Source organism: Cibotium barometz, chromosome 16 (assembly GCF_041138505.1).
Source record: "Cibotium barometz isolate CiBa-2024 chromosome 16, ASM4113850v1, whole genome shotgun sequence".
NCBI classification, from domain to species: Eukaryota; Viridiplantae; Streptophyta; class Polypodiopsida; order Cyatheales; family Cibotiaceae; genus Cibotium; species Cibotium barometz.
In genome coordinates, this window is record NC_141061.1 from 16,922,219 (window position 1) to 16,939,275 (window position 17,057).

General features: G+C 35.3%; 1 protein-coding gene across 1 annotated transcript; it reads right to left on the reverse strand.

Moving 5' to 3' along the window:
- Nucleotides 1–6,482: 6,482 nt before the first annotated feature.
- On the reverse strand, nucleotides 6,483–12,944 carry LOC147630432 (uncharacterized). The gene is made up of 5 exons (XM_086809994.1): nucleotides 12,856–12,944; nucleotides 12,699–12,769; nucleotides 12,427–12,504; nucleotides 10,625–10,680; nucleotides 6,483–6,716 (listed from the first exon to the last, which is right to left on the reverse strand). Exons 1-5 carry the CDS (start codon nucleotides 12,893–12,895, stop codon nucleotides 6,563–6,565), a joined length of 399 nt encoding a protein of 132 aa, XP_086666120.1. The 5' UTR covers nucleotides 12,896–12,944; the 3' UTR covers nucleotides 6,483–6,562.
- Between the last annotated feature and the right edge of the window lie 4,113 nt (nucleotides 12,945–17,057).

Consider the following 17,057-nt stretch of genomic DNA (forward strand, 5'->3'; position numbering starts at 1 on the left):
ATTTTTTATTTAAAATTAAAGAGAAATTTTAGATAAATTATTTTTATGCATGAGTAAATTTAAATGATAAAAGAGGAATTCCCATGACATTTGGAATTCAATCATTTAAATGAGAAAAGTGGAATTCTTAGTATAATTGAATTAATGGATATTTTTATTTAAAATTAAAGAGAAATTTTGGATAAATTATTTTACACATGAGTAAATTTAAATGATAAAAGAGGAATTCCCATGACATTTGGAATTCAATCATTTAAATGGTAAAAGTGAAATTCTTGGCATATTTGAATTAATAGATATTTCTGTTTAATTTTAAGAGAAATCTTAGATAAATTTATTTTTATGCATGAGAGAATTTAAATGATAAAAGAGGAATTCCCATGACAATTGGAATTCTATCATTTAAATGGTAAAAGTGGAATTCTTGGTATATTTGGAATAATGCATATTTTTTATTTAATTTAAAGAGAAATTTTAGATAAATTCATTTTATGATAAAAGAGGAATTCCCATGACAATTGGAATCCAATCATTAAATAAGAAAAAGAGGAATTTTAAGCTTATTCAAAAAAATGGATATTTGTATTTATCCATAGTATCATTGATCATAATCCGCGCATAAAAGTTGATTATTTTATTATAAAAGTGTTACTTTTATCATAATTGGATTTCATGCATAGAGGTATGCATAAAAGTTGATTATTTTATTGTAAAAGTGTTACTTTTATCATATTTGGATTTCATGCATAGAGGTATGCATAAAAGATGATTATTTTATTGTAAAAGTGTTACTTTTATCATATTTGGATTTCATGCATAGAGGTATGTATAAAAGTTGATTATTTTATTATAAAAGTGTTACTTTTTTCATAATTGAATTTCATGCATAGAGGTATGCATAAAAGTTGATTATTTCATTATAAAAGTGTTACTTTTATCATATTTGGATTTCATGCATAGAGGTATGCATAAAAGATGATTATTTTATTGTAAAAGTGTTACTTTTATCATTATTGGATTTCATGCATAGAGGTATCTCATATTTTTAATATTGCTCATAGTTTTTTACTAATAAACCTTGTACATTTTCAACTCTTCATCTTATGTGAAATATACACCTCCTTTAAAGAACTCCCCTTCCTTACGTATGTGTCAAAATGGAATCATTATACCCAAAATATCTCATATTTTTAATATTGTTCATAGTTTTTTACTAATAAACCTTGTACATTTTCAACTCTTCATCTTATGTGAGCATTTACTCATTTTTGGATACCCAAAATATCTCATATTTTTAATATTGCTCATAGTTTTTTACTAATAAACCTTGTACATTTTCAACTCTTCATCTTATGTGAGCATTTACTCATTTTTGGGTATCTTCTTTTACAAATTGGATTTATCTCCTCCCTACACATGGATTGATGCTATTGGTCCATAGGAACCTTAATTGGACCATAATCCAAAAATTTCTGAAAATCTAGACCCTTAGGCTAAGGTCCTTTATACACATTTCCAATTAATTCCAATTGCACATTGGAAAGTTCTTTTTGAATTTCTGTTTTAGGGGAACTTATTTTAATAAGATGAGATAATTTTCTATCCAAAAATATTAAAATCTGAATATTCTCTCTCTAGAATATTTTCTCTCTCTAGGTTAAAACAGTTAAAAACAAGGTCTTTTATATTTCTGAAGAGGGATGGATTATAGGGGAAGATGCTGGACATTTTGAGAGGCTGGGGAGGAATCTTACAACAATGGCAACCTTGTAATTCTTAAAGGAAACATTGTTGTACCCAAGGAAACTTTTATATCAATGAGCTAGAATTAATGGAAGATATTTTTAACTATGAACTTTTCCAGTTGGTTATAGATCCAGTGTCTTCGTGTATTCATTTTGATGCAAACACTGTTTCTTTAGATGTTTGGGAAAGTAAAGTGTTAAGTTCCATTAAAAGCAAATTTCAAGATGTATTTCCTGATGAATTGCCTTATGGATTACCTCTTAAATGAGAGGTGGATCATAAAATAGAGCTAGTATGATCGTGGGCAAGCCACCCAAGGAAGCCAAAAAAGAAGCAAAGCCACCACCAAAATCTACTATCAAAACAAGAACATCGTTGGTGCATAGGCAAGGCGCAATCCGAGTTGCACAACCAAACCAACCAGCTAGTCATATAAAGTGAAACCCACAAGACATCAGGAATAAGAGGTGAAGCATCCATTGGAAAGCATCGGCAATCTGACAAGAGTAGCTCGATGCAACAACAATGTCCTACCCTCTTCCTTACAAACGGTAAGTGAGGTAAAAAGTTTATTAATCCTCATTTTATTGCTTATTTTGGCTCCCCATTAAGTGGGTAGAGCATTATCCCATGGAGAGTAGATCTCGTACAATCGAGTTTTCTTTTAGAAGATGCCTAAGGAATAGTACAATAGTACACCCAAAAAGTCCAAGAGTTTTCACCCAATAAGTCCAAAACTCTATTCTAAACCTAACCAATTGCATTTGACAAATGCCTTGGCACATACGACACAACAACCATGCACATTCTCAAACTTTGGATCATCCCTTGTACAAGGAATATTTATGCAGAAACCATAGCTAACAAAGCCATGTCCACATCATTACCACTGCACGTAGGGAGCCTAGAAAGTGGCCTATAGATATTCTTAATCCATTCTCCGAAATGACACTCACCATTAGGGAATATTTTATACTCCCTAAACCCTCACATGCTCTGCAAAGTCCAAGTAACTCACTCCCACCCAAGTCAAAACCCTCGACATGCTCTGCAAAGTTTGAGTAACCCTCATTCACGCCCAAGTCAATACCCTCCTCGGAAACCACTTTAGGGTCACCTATCCATTGATAGAGTGTCATGCCATTTTCCATCTACCCAAAGTAGTCCCTCACCTTGACAAGGTTGATCTCGTGACCTTCTCAATCACCATGGGGCCTGGATCTCCCTCTCACCTTGCCCTACATTGAGTCCTACCATAATATGGAAAAAATCGGAGGTTGAGATATTAGACAGTTTGCATCACTAAATCCTTGACATATGTTAAAATTTTTTGGTTAATGAGACAAATGAAGCCCAAGAAAATTAGAATGCCATTAGAGAAGTCTACAATGAAGTAAAAGAAATGAAAGGTTAGGAACGCTCTTGTTTATTCCATTGGGCACAAAGCCTAAATATATATACCACAATGTATGTTATAAGGGCTTTCCAAAGTGTACATATGAACATGTGTGAGAAGTGTAGGATTGAGTCAACAAAAAAGGCTGCACTAGCTCAAGATCAACTTATCCGATGATGGTGGTATAGTGGAAATGTAAGAGATTTAGATATACCTACCATGGACCTTTGGCTAAGCTGGTGGGAAGTGTGCATTACACATTGGGGAAATGTAATGATGTCAGTATATATAAGAACCATTATCTTAAAAAATAGTGTCTTTAAATGATGTTTCTACTATGTCTCAAAGGTGGAGAAGAGCCGTGATCAGTCATGTATGCCATAAACAAACTTTCCAGAGTCTAAACATGGAAGGTAGTTAGCCACGGAGGGTTTCAAACATGGAAGGTAGTTAGCCATGGAGGGTTTCAAACAAAAAATAACACTCTAGAATGCACATGTATGAGACATGGCTAATGCTTTTTTTTAGACATACATGATGGGCAAGCATATTGGAGCAGGTCCAAGTCTTGAAAAACTCATTCAGAGGGAAAATGTGCATACTCCAAGCCCATCACAAGTTAGAAGGACAGTAAAGAGCACCATTGCAGGTACACCCATGTACAGGGCCCCAACTCCTTTGGCGGGTGATCGAGAATCAACCCGACACAAGAGATGACAATGTTATGTAATTGATGTGGATGATGATGCTAGTCATAGACCTGAGTACAATGTGAACGTGAGATATAGAAAGTCTATCGGGCATCACAGGAAAATATATTTTGTGGATGAAGATGTGGACACAAGATATGAATCAAGTGACAAAATCATAATGGAAGCACCCATATACAAGACATTTTGGGAAATTAGAACTCCAATGGGAAGTCGAGTAAAGTGTTTAGGTCATATAGGGAGTAGTAAGTGTGGTCACATGATTGTAGGATGTGCAAAAGGAGTACCTACACCATCATGTTTTTCAACAAGGTCCCATGTTGCTAGGAAGACTAGTCAAATGATGTGGTTTTGTAATGACATCATTCATACATGGGTTATGGATAAGAAAATTGACCATCCTCCACACAATGTGCCTACTGTTAGTGGCTACTATATGGCCAGTGTGACTGAAGGCACTAATCTGACTATTGAGGAGGTAAATGCATTGGTTTACAGGCTATAACTTATAAAGTAAGACATTAGGAAGGGAGAAAAAAACTCCTAAGTCAATCATAAATGCAATGGTTTATAGGCTATAACTTATAAAGTAAGACATTAGGAAGGGAGAAACAAACTCCTAAGTCAATCATAAATGCATAGGGAAGAGACAAACATATTCAAAAATGATATGTCACGAGATGGCCATCACACAAGATACAAAACAGGCATCTCAGAAGAAACTATAAAAAGGATCAAGAAAGCACCAGTTATTTAATACACAAGTACAAGTATTTTAATCTTCAAAACATGAGGCTTTCACCATTGAGACGTTTGGAGAAGGTTCTCATGTGGGAAGTTATGATGTGCACATAAAAATATGTCCATTATGCTCATGTCCAGATTTTTTGGGAAGGGTCAAAAAGAAAAAACCCTATTTAGCATGCAAGCACTTGTATTTTGTGTACATTATTAGAGTCATAGGATTGAGCCAAAATGAAAATTTGTTTATCCACCATCCAATTTAGATAGAAAGAGAGGTAACCCAATGTCTACGCAGAGAACAAACTTACCCTGAATTAGTTTAGTAACAAACTTACCCTGAATTAGTTTAGTAGACAACTCATGGTCTAAGTTTAACTTCATAGATGTATGGGATGTGCAAGAATGTTCTTAGGTATCATTTTATTGGAATAATTTTATTTTGCTTTTGATTTATTGATTGATTGATTGAGAGAGAGAGAGAGAGAGAGAGAGAGAGAGAGAGACAGAGAGAGAGAGACAGAGAGGTAGATGTCACATAAATGTAGCAAAAAAGCTCCCCATTATTTTAAAACCGCTCACCATTTTTTGGAAACTACTCATGTGAATTTGCTTGCCAAAAAAACAAACCCCAATCCCCCAGAGTCACCAAGTGACCCATGATCAGGATCCATGAGGGTAAGAGAACAAAACATAAAGTCTATAGGCTTCAGAATGATCTCATGGCTGCCATCAAAGCCACCCATGAGGAGCTAACCTACACTCGCAAGCAAGACATGGATTCCCTCTAGCACCAACACCAAACACTAGTCATTACCACCAACATCACAAGAGCCCAGGCACATGAAGCCCAAAGAGATCAACTCCTAGATGAGATCAAGCAAACTAAAGCCAAATAATTCCAATGCATCCGTGTAGCTAACCAATTTGCAAAGGAGTGTGACGCTTCCCTCACAGAGCAATCGAAGAGGCAACCAAAGCCTTCACCAGTTTCCATGAGGAGTAGAACCAAAGGGGTGACTTGGGAAGCAACATAACAAGAACTCCTCCACCACAAAGAATCCCTCATCACCTAGGCACACACCAGCTTACCATACTAGAGAACCACCCTAAAAACATTGCAAGTGAAGGCTATACCATTTTTTTAACAAGTGAAGGTTTCTATCATCACTTGAAACCTCATCAATATAGACTATGTGAAATATGGTTAGCTTTCCAAATCACAATAAGTTTGTGTTGCTATCTATGTCTACTATTATGTCCTTATCATGTGAAATGTGGTTAGCTTTCTAAAGCACAATAAGGTCATGTTGCTATCTATGTCTATTATTATGAATGTCCTTATCATGATTATATTTTTTTGAGAACATAAAGAAGCCTCTAATGGGAAATTATTTTTGAACAATATAACCTTTCAAACTTACATAGACTCTTGTGGACTATAATGATCATGAAATACCTTACAACTTTATAAGCTATCACTTTGAAAAGATTTTTGTGGAAACAACTAAAATGTTGGAAGTAGAAATCATGCAAAATGCCTACATGTACCAATGCATCTTGTTTGTAAGAAGTATTACAATGGTCATGGGTTATTTTCTAATGGAGTGCTTTATTTTCTCTTGATATCACAAGTTAGCATTTGACAATAGTAAAGGACTATTTTCTAATTTATGTTGATTGCTTTAATTTTTTTAAAGGAGTAATTTTTTTTGCTTTTGGTATCACAAGTTAGCATTTGTAAGAATAGCAAAGGATTACTTTCTAATTCATGATTACTTTAATTTTTCTTAATATCAGCAACTCTTTATGAAAGACTAGTCATCAACACTTTACAAGGTTTAAATCCTAAAAGCTTGTTTTGTAGCCTACACAAAAATAAACAAATTGGTATAACTACAAGTAACTTATCTTTACAAAGTTCAAAAAAAAGTTATGCATATTACACTCATGCTAGTTTTTTATAAATCTATGTTGGATTGGGATTATTTTTCTCATCTTCTTGCACAAGAGTATTGCTTTCATCAATTCCATCCTTGAATGTAACTTCAATTTGTTCAGGTTGAGGATATGGATCATTTTTTAAAAGAAATGCTGCTAAGTATTGAATGGGATTTGAAGGCCTGCAAGATTACATACAAGCTCTAGATTACATATATTTTATAAGTTCTAGATATACTCGTAGACTTGACATTTAAAAATCACACTTTAATATACTATTTCTTCTTAGACTTTAATATTTTACATTTCTTTGATAAATACAATCATGCTGTCTTAGTACCAAAAAATTCCAAACTCAATGACATGATCTAAGCTAACAATATGATTTCCTAGGGCACTATGTTTATAATGATCAAGGACTCATCAATAATTCATTGATTGATCTCTTTCAAACTTTTAAACTAGAAGACATCTTAATTAAACTTTTTTTTCTATGAAATCTAGATAAAATACATGAATTTAGAATAGGTTTTATGAAAATAAACTCCATGCAAAGTATAGGATGAGAATAGGACAAGCAAACTATATCAATACACACTCTTATATAAGGATTCTTGTATGGTGAGCTTAAAGTGAATTCCTCATAAATTTAAAACCTAAATTATGTGAGCCTAAAGATAATTCCTCATAAATTCAAAACCTAAATCATGGTTACTCTTTCAAAGTGAAGAAGAGCATCATATCCCCAAAAGTAGATGATCTGCATTCTCCTCCCTATGAATTTGGTGGCTTGGTATCATTGATATTTACCATTTAGACAAGGCTTTTCTAACCCCATGCTTAGTCCACCCTATAACACCTCATTATTAGCTTACGTAATTGGCATTCAATAGATAGAATTTTTTGATTCACATTTTAAAGGCTAATTTAAATAAATAGAACTACATAAAGGGTATTATGTAATTTGTTAAAGGGTTTTATGGAATTACATAAAGGATTATAATGGATTTAAAAAAAAGTATTACGTTAGTAACGAAAAGGGGTTTACCTTCAAACTTCACAAATAATAATACCACTTGAATGCAAGTGATATATAATATAGTTATTCTCTATAGAGTGAACCCCTCGATGCTATTGGAAAATGTAAATAAACCCCTTGAGTAAACATGATATATAGGCCTAGTTTTAATTAATAAATATTCATAATTAAATATTTATCCTTTTATCCAATTGATTAATTAGTTTTAAAAATTTATTCTCTAACATTACACTTATTCTTAGGGTGAGAAACATTTAGAGACATGCTTTTTTTAATCATTTAAGTTTTAAAAAATCCACATCATGATGATTGAATAGGAAGTGATTTTGGATATATCAAGTACCTTTCTTAAACCATGTGAGATAGTTTAAAAAATGGAGCCTTACCACCCTCTTCACTCATGAAAGAACATACATTTAATTCCCTACCTTGATAAAAAATCAATGCCTTGCTCACATATTGTAAGGTCCTACAGTATGCCTTGTAGTATAGTTGGCTTATCCATGCTCAACTAGCTAAGATGCTATCGATACCCTTGTAGGCACTAGGACAGTGACCATGGGATACTTGGGAGGATGATTTTTTATTATCTTAGTAAGATTTCACAACCACTTAAAATGCTTCTTGCTCATGTGGATTAATGTCTATATATCTAATCCATACAATGGATTAGTACTTCTCTAATGAAGGATAACTTCAAGAAGAAGAAGAAGAAGGACCATGAGGAAGAGAAGGACAAGTACCAAGCTAAAGACTCTAACAACAAAGAAGAAAATATTTCTAATCTTGATTAGGGCATATACTTCAATGTGATATTTTTGTGGTTTTCTATGTGATGTAAACATTCTCTATAGGTAGTGAAAACTTACATTATGATGTAAGTTTCCATAGACTACATATATCTATGTAATCTCTTTGTGGTTTTCTATGTGATGTAAACATTCTCTATAGCTAGTGGGAACTTACTTTGTGTGTGTACTTGATTCAAGCACATCTTGAGTGGTTTATGGATGGAGGCGGGATGACCTAACATCCATACCTTAGTCTTAGGGGACTTTGTGGGGATTACTATTACTATCCCCCCTAGCATCTAGGGAGGTGGAGAGAATTTCGGGGAGGTGGAGAGATTATAGGGGAGGTGGAAAGATTTGGGGGAAGAAGGCAACTAGCTCCAATAGGCCTATAAATACCTACACACACACACACACACACACTATATGAGTGTAAGAGCAGTCTATGTGTGAAATCAAGAACTTACAATTGTTTGTGCTCATTCTCTACATGTGGTTTAGTATTAACCATCATCATTTAGGTTTTCATTTATGATTTTTCTGATAGATATTATTCTTATCCTCTTTGTTAACACATTATCTTGGGTACAACCTCTAGGCATGCTTCCAATTCATAAGTCACATCATTAAACCACCAAGATTCATTCAATCTTTGTGGGGATTCTAAATCTAACAAAACAAACATGTTGATCCCACTAATAATGGATAGGCAGACAAAAACTATTATAAGCTTTATATTAGGTTTTTCCTTTCTTAATCCTCTATAATCCACATTAGACACACACACCATGCATAACTTCTTGATATGTCATGTGGATCATTAGTCCTAGTCCTTTTTTTAATAGGTAAAGCCTTGATTTTTCTTACTACTTGATTACCTCTTAATGTTAGAATCCCCTTACAAGTTAAGGGTATGAAAAGTGTTTTTGTTTTTAAATAATGCATGGGGAATGTATACAACCTTGCTAGGGCACTCAACACATGTAGACACACTCTACTAAGAACTCTCACCACATGCATCAAAACTTTCTCCCATGTTTTCCCTTGCCCTCATCACTTTTTGTGGATGCATGGGCATGCATCCATGTTAAAGAGGCTAGTGACATCCTATGTACCCATCCATATATTTACCCCTTCAATTTGTGATTATGATTGTCTACAAGGATAATGATGAGACATGGGATATGAGAGACCCTAGAAAAGTGCAACTCAAAGGCATGCATGCAAAGTAAGGCAATTAAGAATTTGAAGGCTAGCATAAGGTGGTATGTCCTTGTTGCGAATGATTTTGAATAAAAAATGGTATATGAGAACCATTTTGGGGTCACCCTTAAGTGTGTGTGTGTGTGTGTGTGTGAGAGAGAGAGAGAGAGAGATAGAGATAGATAAAGAGAGAGAGAGAGAGAGAGAGAGAGAGAGAGAGAGAGAGAGAGAGAGAGAGAGAGAGAGAGAGAGAGAGAGAGAGAGAGAGAGAGAGAGAAGTGGATTTGAAGGAGGAGGGAGAAACATAGAGTTGAAAATGTCCAACAAGCCAAACAAAGTGGGAGTGACTAGAGAAGCCCACACCGCTCTTGGGCCCTACAAAAGGTTAGAGTTGGTGAGGGAGGGGGTGTGTCTAGAAGATTCTATATTACTCCTAGCCCTATATAAAGTTGTTATGAATGCCTAGTAGAGTCTACATTGCTCCTAGCCCTAAAGAAAGTTGTTATGAATGCTTAGCAGTGTCTACACTGCACTAGCCCTATAGAAAGTTGTAACTTGTTATGAATGGAAATCTCACAAATATTTACCTAAGAGTAGATTCTTTCTCTCTCTCTCTATATATATATATATATATAAATTTATCATACATGCACACACATAAGAACTAAATTATCTTGGACATTCTTCACTAAGAAAAAATTGTGTGCCATGTTAGTTTACTTCACCTTTAACATAAAATGCTTGTCATTTCAAATGATAAAGGGCTATGTTGAAGTTTCCAAGCTTTAAAGTATGATTCTTTGAAGTAGTCAAGCCTAGAATGTTATTCTTTAAGGCTAAATATACTACTCATGTGTATGATATGTGTTGTGATTCATTGAAGTAGACAAGTAGCTATCCTATTACCCATTCCAAGTGATCTATACTCATTACTTAATATGAATGAGAAATCGTGCATAGGTCTTGTTATAAAAGATAGCACTCCTTTGTTATATAGAGATTTAAAGGAAGTTTCTAAAACAAGCCGTATAAAGGGATTCAAAATGAGCATATGTACCTTTCTAACACAAGATGTTGTAAGCCTTGTAATAGCAATGGAACCACTGTCTCTTCCTGAAAATAAAATTCTTAGTCACTTAATGAGCTAGATGTGAGGGTGCCAATGTAATGCACATCCTTCACATATTATTAAACAATATCTTTGATACCTAGTACTTCATGTTTTGGAGGGGGGCTTATTAAATATAGCGATTGTAGAAACAATCATCATGTTTTAAATTCCCCTAAACTTTCTTGCATCATAAGTATGCAAAAACAAGAATAAGTAATATTTAACAACCTACATCTTTAATCCATTATTTGTATAAAAAGTAGCCCTTATCTATTTAGTATATGGTATAACATAGCTCTTGCATTCCATTCATTGTTTATCTACCTCAAAAACATAAAATACCAAACTTAGTACTTGCTCATTGTTTGGCCAAAATCTTACCATCATTTATCATCCAAAATCACATACAAACAACCCCTAATGCACTTAAGAATCGTGGTTGAAACCTTGTTACCTTGCATTCTATTACATTGACCCCTTAGACCTATGTCATGAGCTTCTATGACTTTCTTTCTTCCATAGGATCCAAAGGCAAAACCTTTCTCTTCTTACCACAAGAAAATTCCATGTATGCTCAAAATAAGAGAAGCTTTCTTCTGTATGAGCACCTATCAATTAAAACACCATTTTCTCCTTACATGAGAAAAAGGCATGCATTACCTGAGACGGCCTAGAGGACTTTGCCTCTATAGCATATTCTTTTTTTCAAAGTCCATCGACATTCAGTCCATCAAGGGTATCCTCTTGTGCATCGATTCTCTATGTGTCTTTTAAGCCGTTTGTTGTGATGTTTTGGATATATGAACCTTCTTTAGTGGCTCTAAAGCTTCTTCTTCTTTTGATGGGCCTTTTTCCACTTTGTCCAAGGGAGTAATTGTTTGCAGTAGACACTATGGGCATCTTTCATCTCTAATACATTACTTACCTCTCAAGCATGCTTGTGTCTTCTATCTCAAAGTTAGAGCCATCCTCTAACAAGTTGTCATACCAGGCTATTTTGTCCTCTACATCTTGGTCTTGTTTCATCGATAAATCACTTTGATTCTACTCAAAAGTTTGACAACCACAAGTTGTGTAGCCTATTTTGTCTTCATCTCATTTGATTAGCAGCCACTAGTAGGGTAAAAAATAAGGAGCATATCCTATGGTCAAAGTAGAGATGGGTTGGCGAATCTTTCTTTGATAGAAGGTAGAGTCTGTAGGAAACTTTTCAGGATATATGCTCACTTTTAGTGTAAATTTGATGATTTTCCTGTAAAATTTAGTTGAAAAATGATACCTTGGGCTAATATATTAAAAAAAGTTACCATTTTTGGTCTAAAATAGCTAGGACTTTTGGAAGACCCTTGAAAATTAGCCTTTGGGTTAAATTTCACCCTTAATTTTTCCTAGGCAACTAATTGAAAATTTTGTGGAAACTAAACTAGCCCAAGGTCTTACGCAATACCCACTAGGGCAAATGACCATTGCATGTGACAAGCTGGCTTTTTAAACGTTATAAAATATGAGTTAAAGATCTCTTTTCCCTCCTTTCTCATCCAAAATCACACACAAGCACTCTTGTGCCCGTGTGGGCTAATAATACGTTACCTAACAATCTTGCCCATGTGGGCTAATCATACATTTTGAGGTGCTTGTGTGCATGGTAGGACGAGATGGGTGGGCAAGATTTGTCAAAAAAAAAAAGAAAAGAAGAAGAAGTGCCTAGAAGCGTAGAAGATTATACATAAAGAGGCGCATGATTTTACCAAGTAGAAGCGGATGGGTTTGGCTCGGAGTTCGATTCTATGCTTAAGCTCCAACGCGGCCCTTTGGGCAGCTTCACCCTGCACAACTTGATTCACAATGAGGTGTAAGTTGCTGCCCTAAGACACCCTTTACATGGTATGTATTAACCAGTTCCTATTCCAAGATTAGCCTGTACACCAACCACACTAAATGCGATATTACCCTATGGATTAATTGACCTCAATCCTTGCAGATTGGATCATTAACCAATAATCCTAAATCCTTTGGATACCTCAACAGGATCATCAAACCAAACTTCGGAGAAAGTGGGACCGATCGGAGGAGATGATGCCGTTTGATCCCCTACACAGTGAACATAGATTTGATTGAGTTATAACTCGTATGCAGTTTCTGCGTGTATATGAGGAATTGGTGTGCGTTATTGTCACCTGCAGGACGCCCCTCCTCTGTAGTAGCCGCCCCAGCCATGCGCAGACAATGGAAAAAACAAGGGAACCGTTACGACGTGGAAACCTTGCATGGACCACATTCACACGTTGTTTGCTAGAAGTCTGAAAAGGGCATTTACACATCATGGGCGGACAGTTGCCCACTCGTGCCCATCATCGAAATTTGGAGTAGTGGCTAGGTACTAATGTCAAGGATGGGGAAGAGCTTTCTGTTTTCTCCTCACCAATGTTCCACCAAAACTATTGTCTTTTGTTCAGAGATGGCGTGACATCCGTCGCATCTGCTTGTGAGTTTAGATTCTTTTTTTAGCAAGTGTGTAATGGGGGACCTTAATAATGGAATCGTGGTGGTGTTAAATACTTGGTTGCTTCCTATGCCCCTCATCACGGGCTATAGCTAAGATTATACAATTTCTTTTAGTATTTTTATTTTTTAAAGTCAAAATGTTAAGATCGAAAAAGACATAAACACATGAAAAGTAGGTATAACATTCATCAAAAGTTGCTCTTGCACACTGTGTCCGTAATGACATGCTCCTTTTACTTGGGTAGATTCAGAGGACTCCTACACTCAAGAAGCATTGGAGGAGCTATGACATCACTTCATTAATTCAAAAGAGATTTTGGCATAGACTTTGGCACTTATATAGTAGGAGCTAGATCTCCCACTTCAGCTAGATTATCGGTAATGACAGGCTCCTTTTACTTGGACACATTTAAAGGACTCCTACACTTAGGTTACACGAGCTATGACATCACCTCATTGATTCAAAAGCATGACAATGTACATGAGAGGCTGTGAGCAACTACGACCAAGTAAATGAGCACTAGAAGCTTTAAGCAGGCCACACTTATTATGTATATACTACCCATCATAACATGTTAACAAGCAACAAGTATTTTATAAAAAATAAGTCCATATGTAATACTTTAAAACACGTGATAAAGATGAAGATTGCGTGTCACATTAATTTCAATGAAGTAATTGGAGGTGAGGCTTTTCTAATGAAGTAATTGGAGGTGAGGCTTTTCTAATGCGGCTATGAGTAGACGTTTTTGAAACACAAGTAACCTCACCCGTCTTTGACGAGAAGTAGGTCGGGCACAAACACAACTCCACAAAGTGGAATGTAGATTTTTCCTACCATATCTTCATGGCCCTTTTTATATTAATCTATACATCTCCAAAGTTGAATGTAGATTTTTCCTACCATATCTTCATGGCCCTTTTTATATTAACCTATACATCTCCATACCTTAAATGAATAGTATACACAAAAATAATACATTTAAAAAATACATTAAAAATAATAATATTAAAAATTACTAAAAAATGTGGTACATGAAATGCTTTAAAAAAGTCCCCTAAGCTATATAGTGGTCACCAAAAAATCTCATATATCATGGACTAACTAAAATGTGGTAACCAAAATGTTTCACATAGGAAGGTCATTATTATAACCTGTATAAGGGCCACCAAAAAACCTCATATACAATGACCCTAAATGGAATATACAAAAAAGTTTAATACATCTATGTAGAATCAAATAGTGCCATAGAATCTTGTTGTGCTGCTGCAGACGTAGAGCTTCCATCATGAAAAAGTTAATGTCTATGTGTTGTTAGGTGCATGCTGCGATGACACGTATACTCAAAGCTACTAGTGCTACTCTCAAATCAACATGTACATAGGTTATACATAAAAACCCATTAAAATCCTTAAACTTTCAAGATAAAAGAGCTTTATAATTATAATTATAAAGCTTTATTATAATTATACAATCATAATATTTAACATACCAAGGCCAATAGATGACATACTTTCATAGATAGGCATATGGGCAGGCCTCAAAAAGCTATATATATAGACATCATGACCATGCCCAATAGCTTACTAGAGTTAGTAGGCTCTCGATAGCCTAAATAAGACACAGTGATGATGCAGTTTGAACTGCAAGGCCCTACAACCCTATGAAACCCAAGAAAAAAGTATTCTCATCAAAAAACTAATCACATACAAAGAGTTTCAATATAAACATAGCCACATACAAAGAGTTTCAATATAAACATAGCCACATCAGGAATGAACTTGTTACATAAACAACATCCCTTATATTCAATCATGCATGAATTAAAAAAACACTCTCTTCTTCATAAAGAATAATTATCAACAAAAGATTATACATATTCTAACCAACAAACTGAACAAAGACTGGAGCTCTCCATTGAAAGGGATCTGTAAATTTTCTTACTAAAGAACTTTTGTATTATTATTACTAAAAACACATAAGCTACATGCTTTACACTGATCCGAGGTTTTCACACCTGCTTTTTGGGCACTTAATTCCGCTCGACATCCTAGCATGTGTTTGTACATAGTAGCTCTTGTCTTCATTTTCTCTCTTTATTACCGCACTTGGATGTCCTAATCTCATTTCTAATCCTCATGGGAATAGGCTGCTTGGTTTTAAATTCACTATCTAACTCATTGCCTTATTGGGAGTGGATGGGTATGTATTTTTTCTTCAATTACTTTTCCCTATAAGCCATGTGTATATTGCTAGGAATATATCTATTTTCCTTCCCTTTTATTGGATGGCCTATTGACCTTGTACATATGGTTTGAGGTTCTTTGAATTCATTCATATATGTGTGTGTGTGTGTGTGTGTGTGTGTGTGTGTGTGTGTGTGTGTGTGTGTGTGTGTGTGTGTTTATGTATGTGTGTGTATATATATATATATATATATATAGGGTGAGTTATTTTTCTCCATTGCTCTTTTACCTTAGGAGGGGGACCACCTGCACTTGAGTACTTATTATCTGATCTTGTAGACCCTTGCCCACCATGTGGACCTCCTATATAATCTAAATATATATTTATATATATATACGTTGATAGGATTTTTTATGGCCCAAGGGATATGCACAAAGAAGGTGTCCACCCCGACCCCAAGAGAAGAAAAAAACAAATAAGGTATGGTTAGGAACCTTAGAAGGTAGGAGATTTGTTGCATGGTCATCTGTGCATTAGTAAACTAGTCATTATTAACTGCTATTAAGTGAAGGGAAGATTATTGCATGGAGAATAGCTGACAAGGTTGGGTAGAATAGTTGAGGTATGCATGGGAAAAGAGCACATTGCGTCATGAAGAGGCAAGAAGGAGAAAAAGATGGATTGTGCGAGAGTTTTCTATGAAGAAGAGAGTGGCGAGAGAAGTAGTTGGGAAGTTTACTATGTAGCGTTTGGGACATCAGTTGGTTTATTCTGAGAAACTGGTGATGTGGGGACTACTAGAGGAGACTTAGATCTTTCCAGAGCAGGGATTGCAGAGGTGATATCCCAAAACCTTTGAGGTTCAATCCTTGTTCAACTTGGATTAGATTAAGGATTGTTCAAAACAATTCCCAGTTGTATTGTGGATGGTTGAAGCCTGCAAGCTACTGATCTTATTCTTATTGTTAATCTTGATAGGGTCGAGAATATAAGTCTGGTTGTTGCTACAAATCTTATTATTGTTGTTGATCTTGATAGGGTTGAGAATAGAAGTCTGGTTTCTGTTGAGGTTATTTGTGTGAGCTCACTTGGTCTCTTGCTATTTTTTCTCATCTGCTCAATTTTCAATTCTTAGGGCTTGTTGTAGCATAGTTTTCTTCAAATTCACAGAAGGTCAAGTTGTGTGGAATTGAAGAGTTCTCTTGTTTGTTTTGGTTCTCTTAGTGTTTTTTGGATAGAATTCTATTGAAGGAAAGGCTGTGGGGGTGAAGAACTGACCTTGGTTAAGTATTATGTGCTTTGTCAGTTAGCTTGTGTAGGGGTCAACCATAATCAGTTGAGCATCAATATAATCAGCTGATGGTGTAGGGATCTTGCTTTGGCTTGTTTGAGTTGAGGGGAAGTGATTCAGAGTCCCAACTAATTGTTGGGGGGTCTGTCAGAGACCAGCTCTCAACAATCAGAAGGCTTTGTGGTATGATGGGGTTCTTGTGGCAGCTATGAGTCCATTTTCGTGCTAAGTGATTCTTAGGTTGGGTCCTGGCTTGGCTTAAGTGTTTTGAGGCTCTAGAAGTGCTAGTTGAAAAAGTGGAAAGGATACCTGCACTGTTGTATAAGTTTAGTTGGTGGTTGGGAATAGTCAATTTCGAGGCAGCTGGGTGCCACAGCTATAGTCAACAAAGAGCT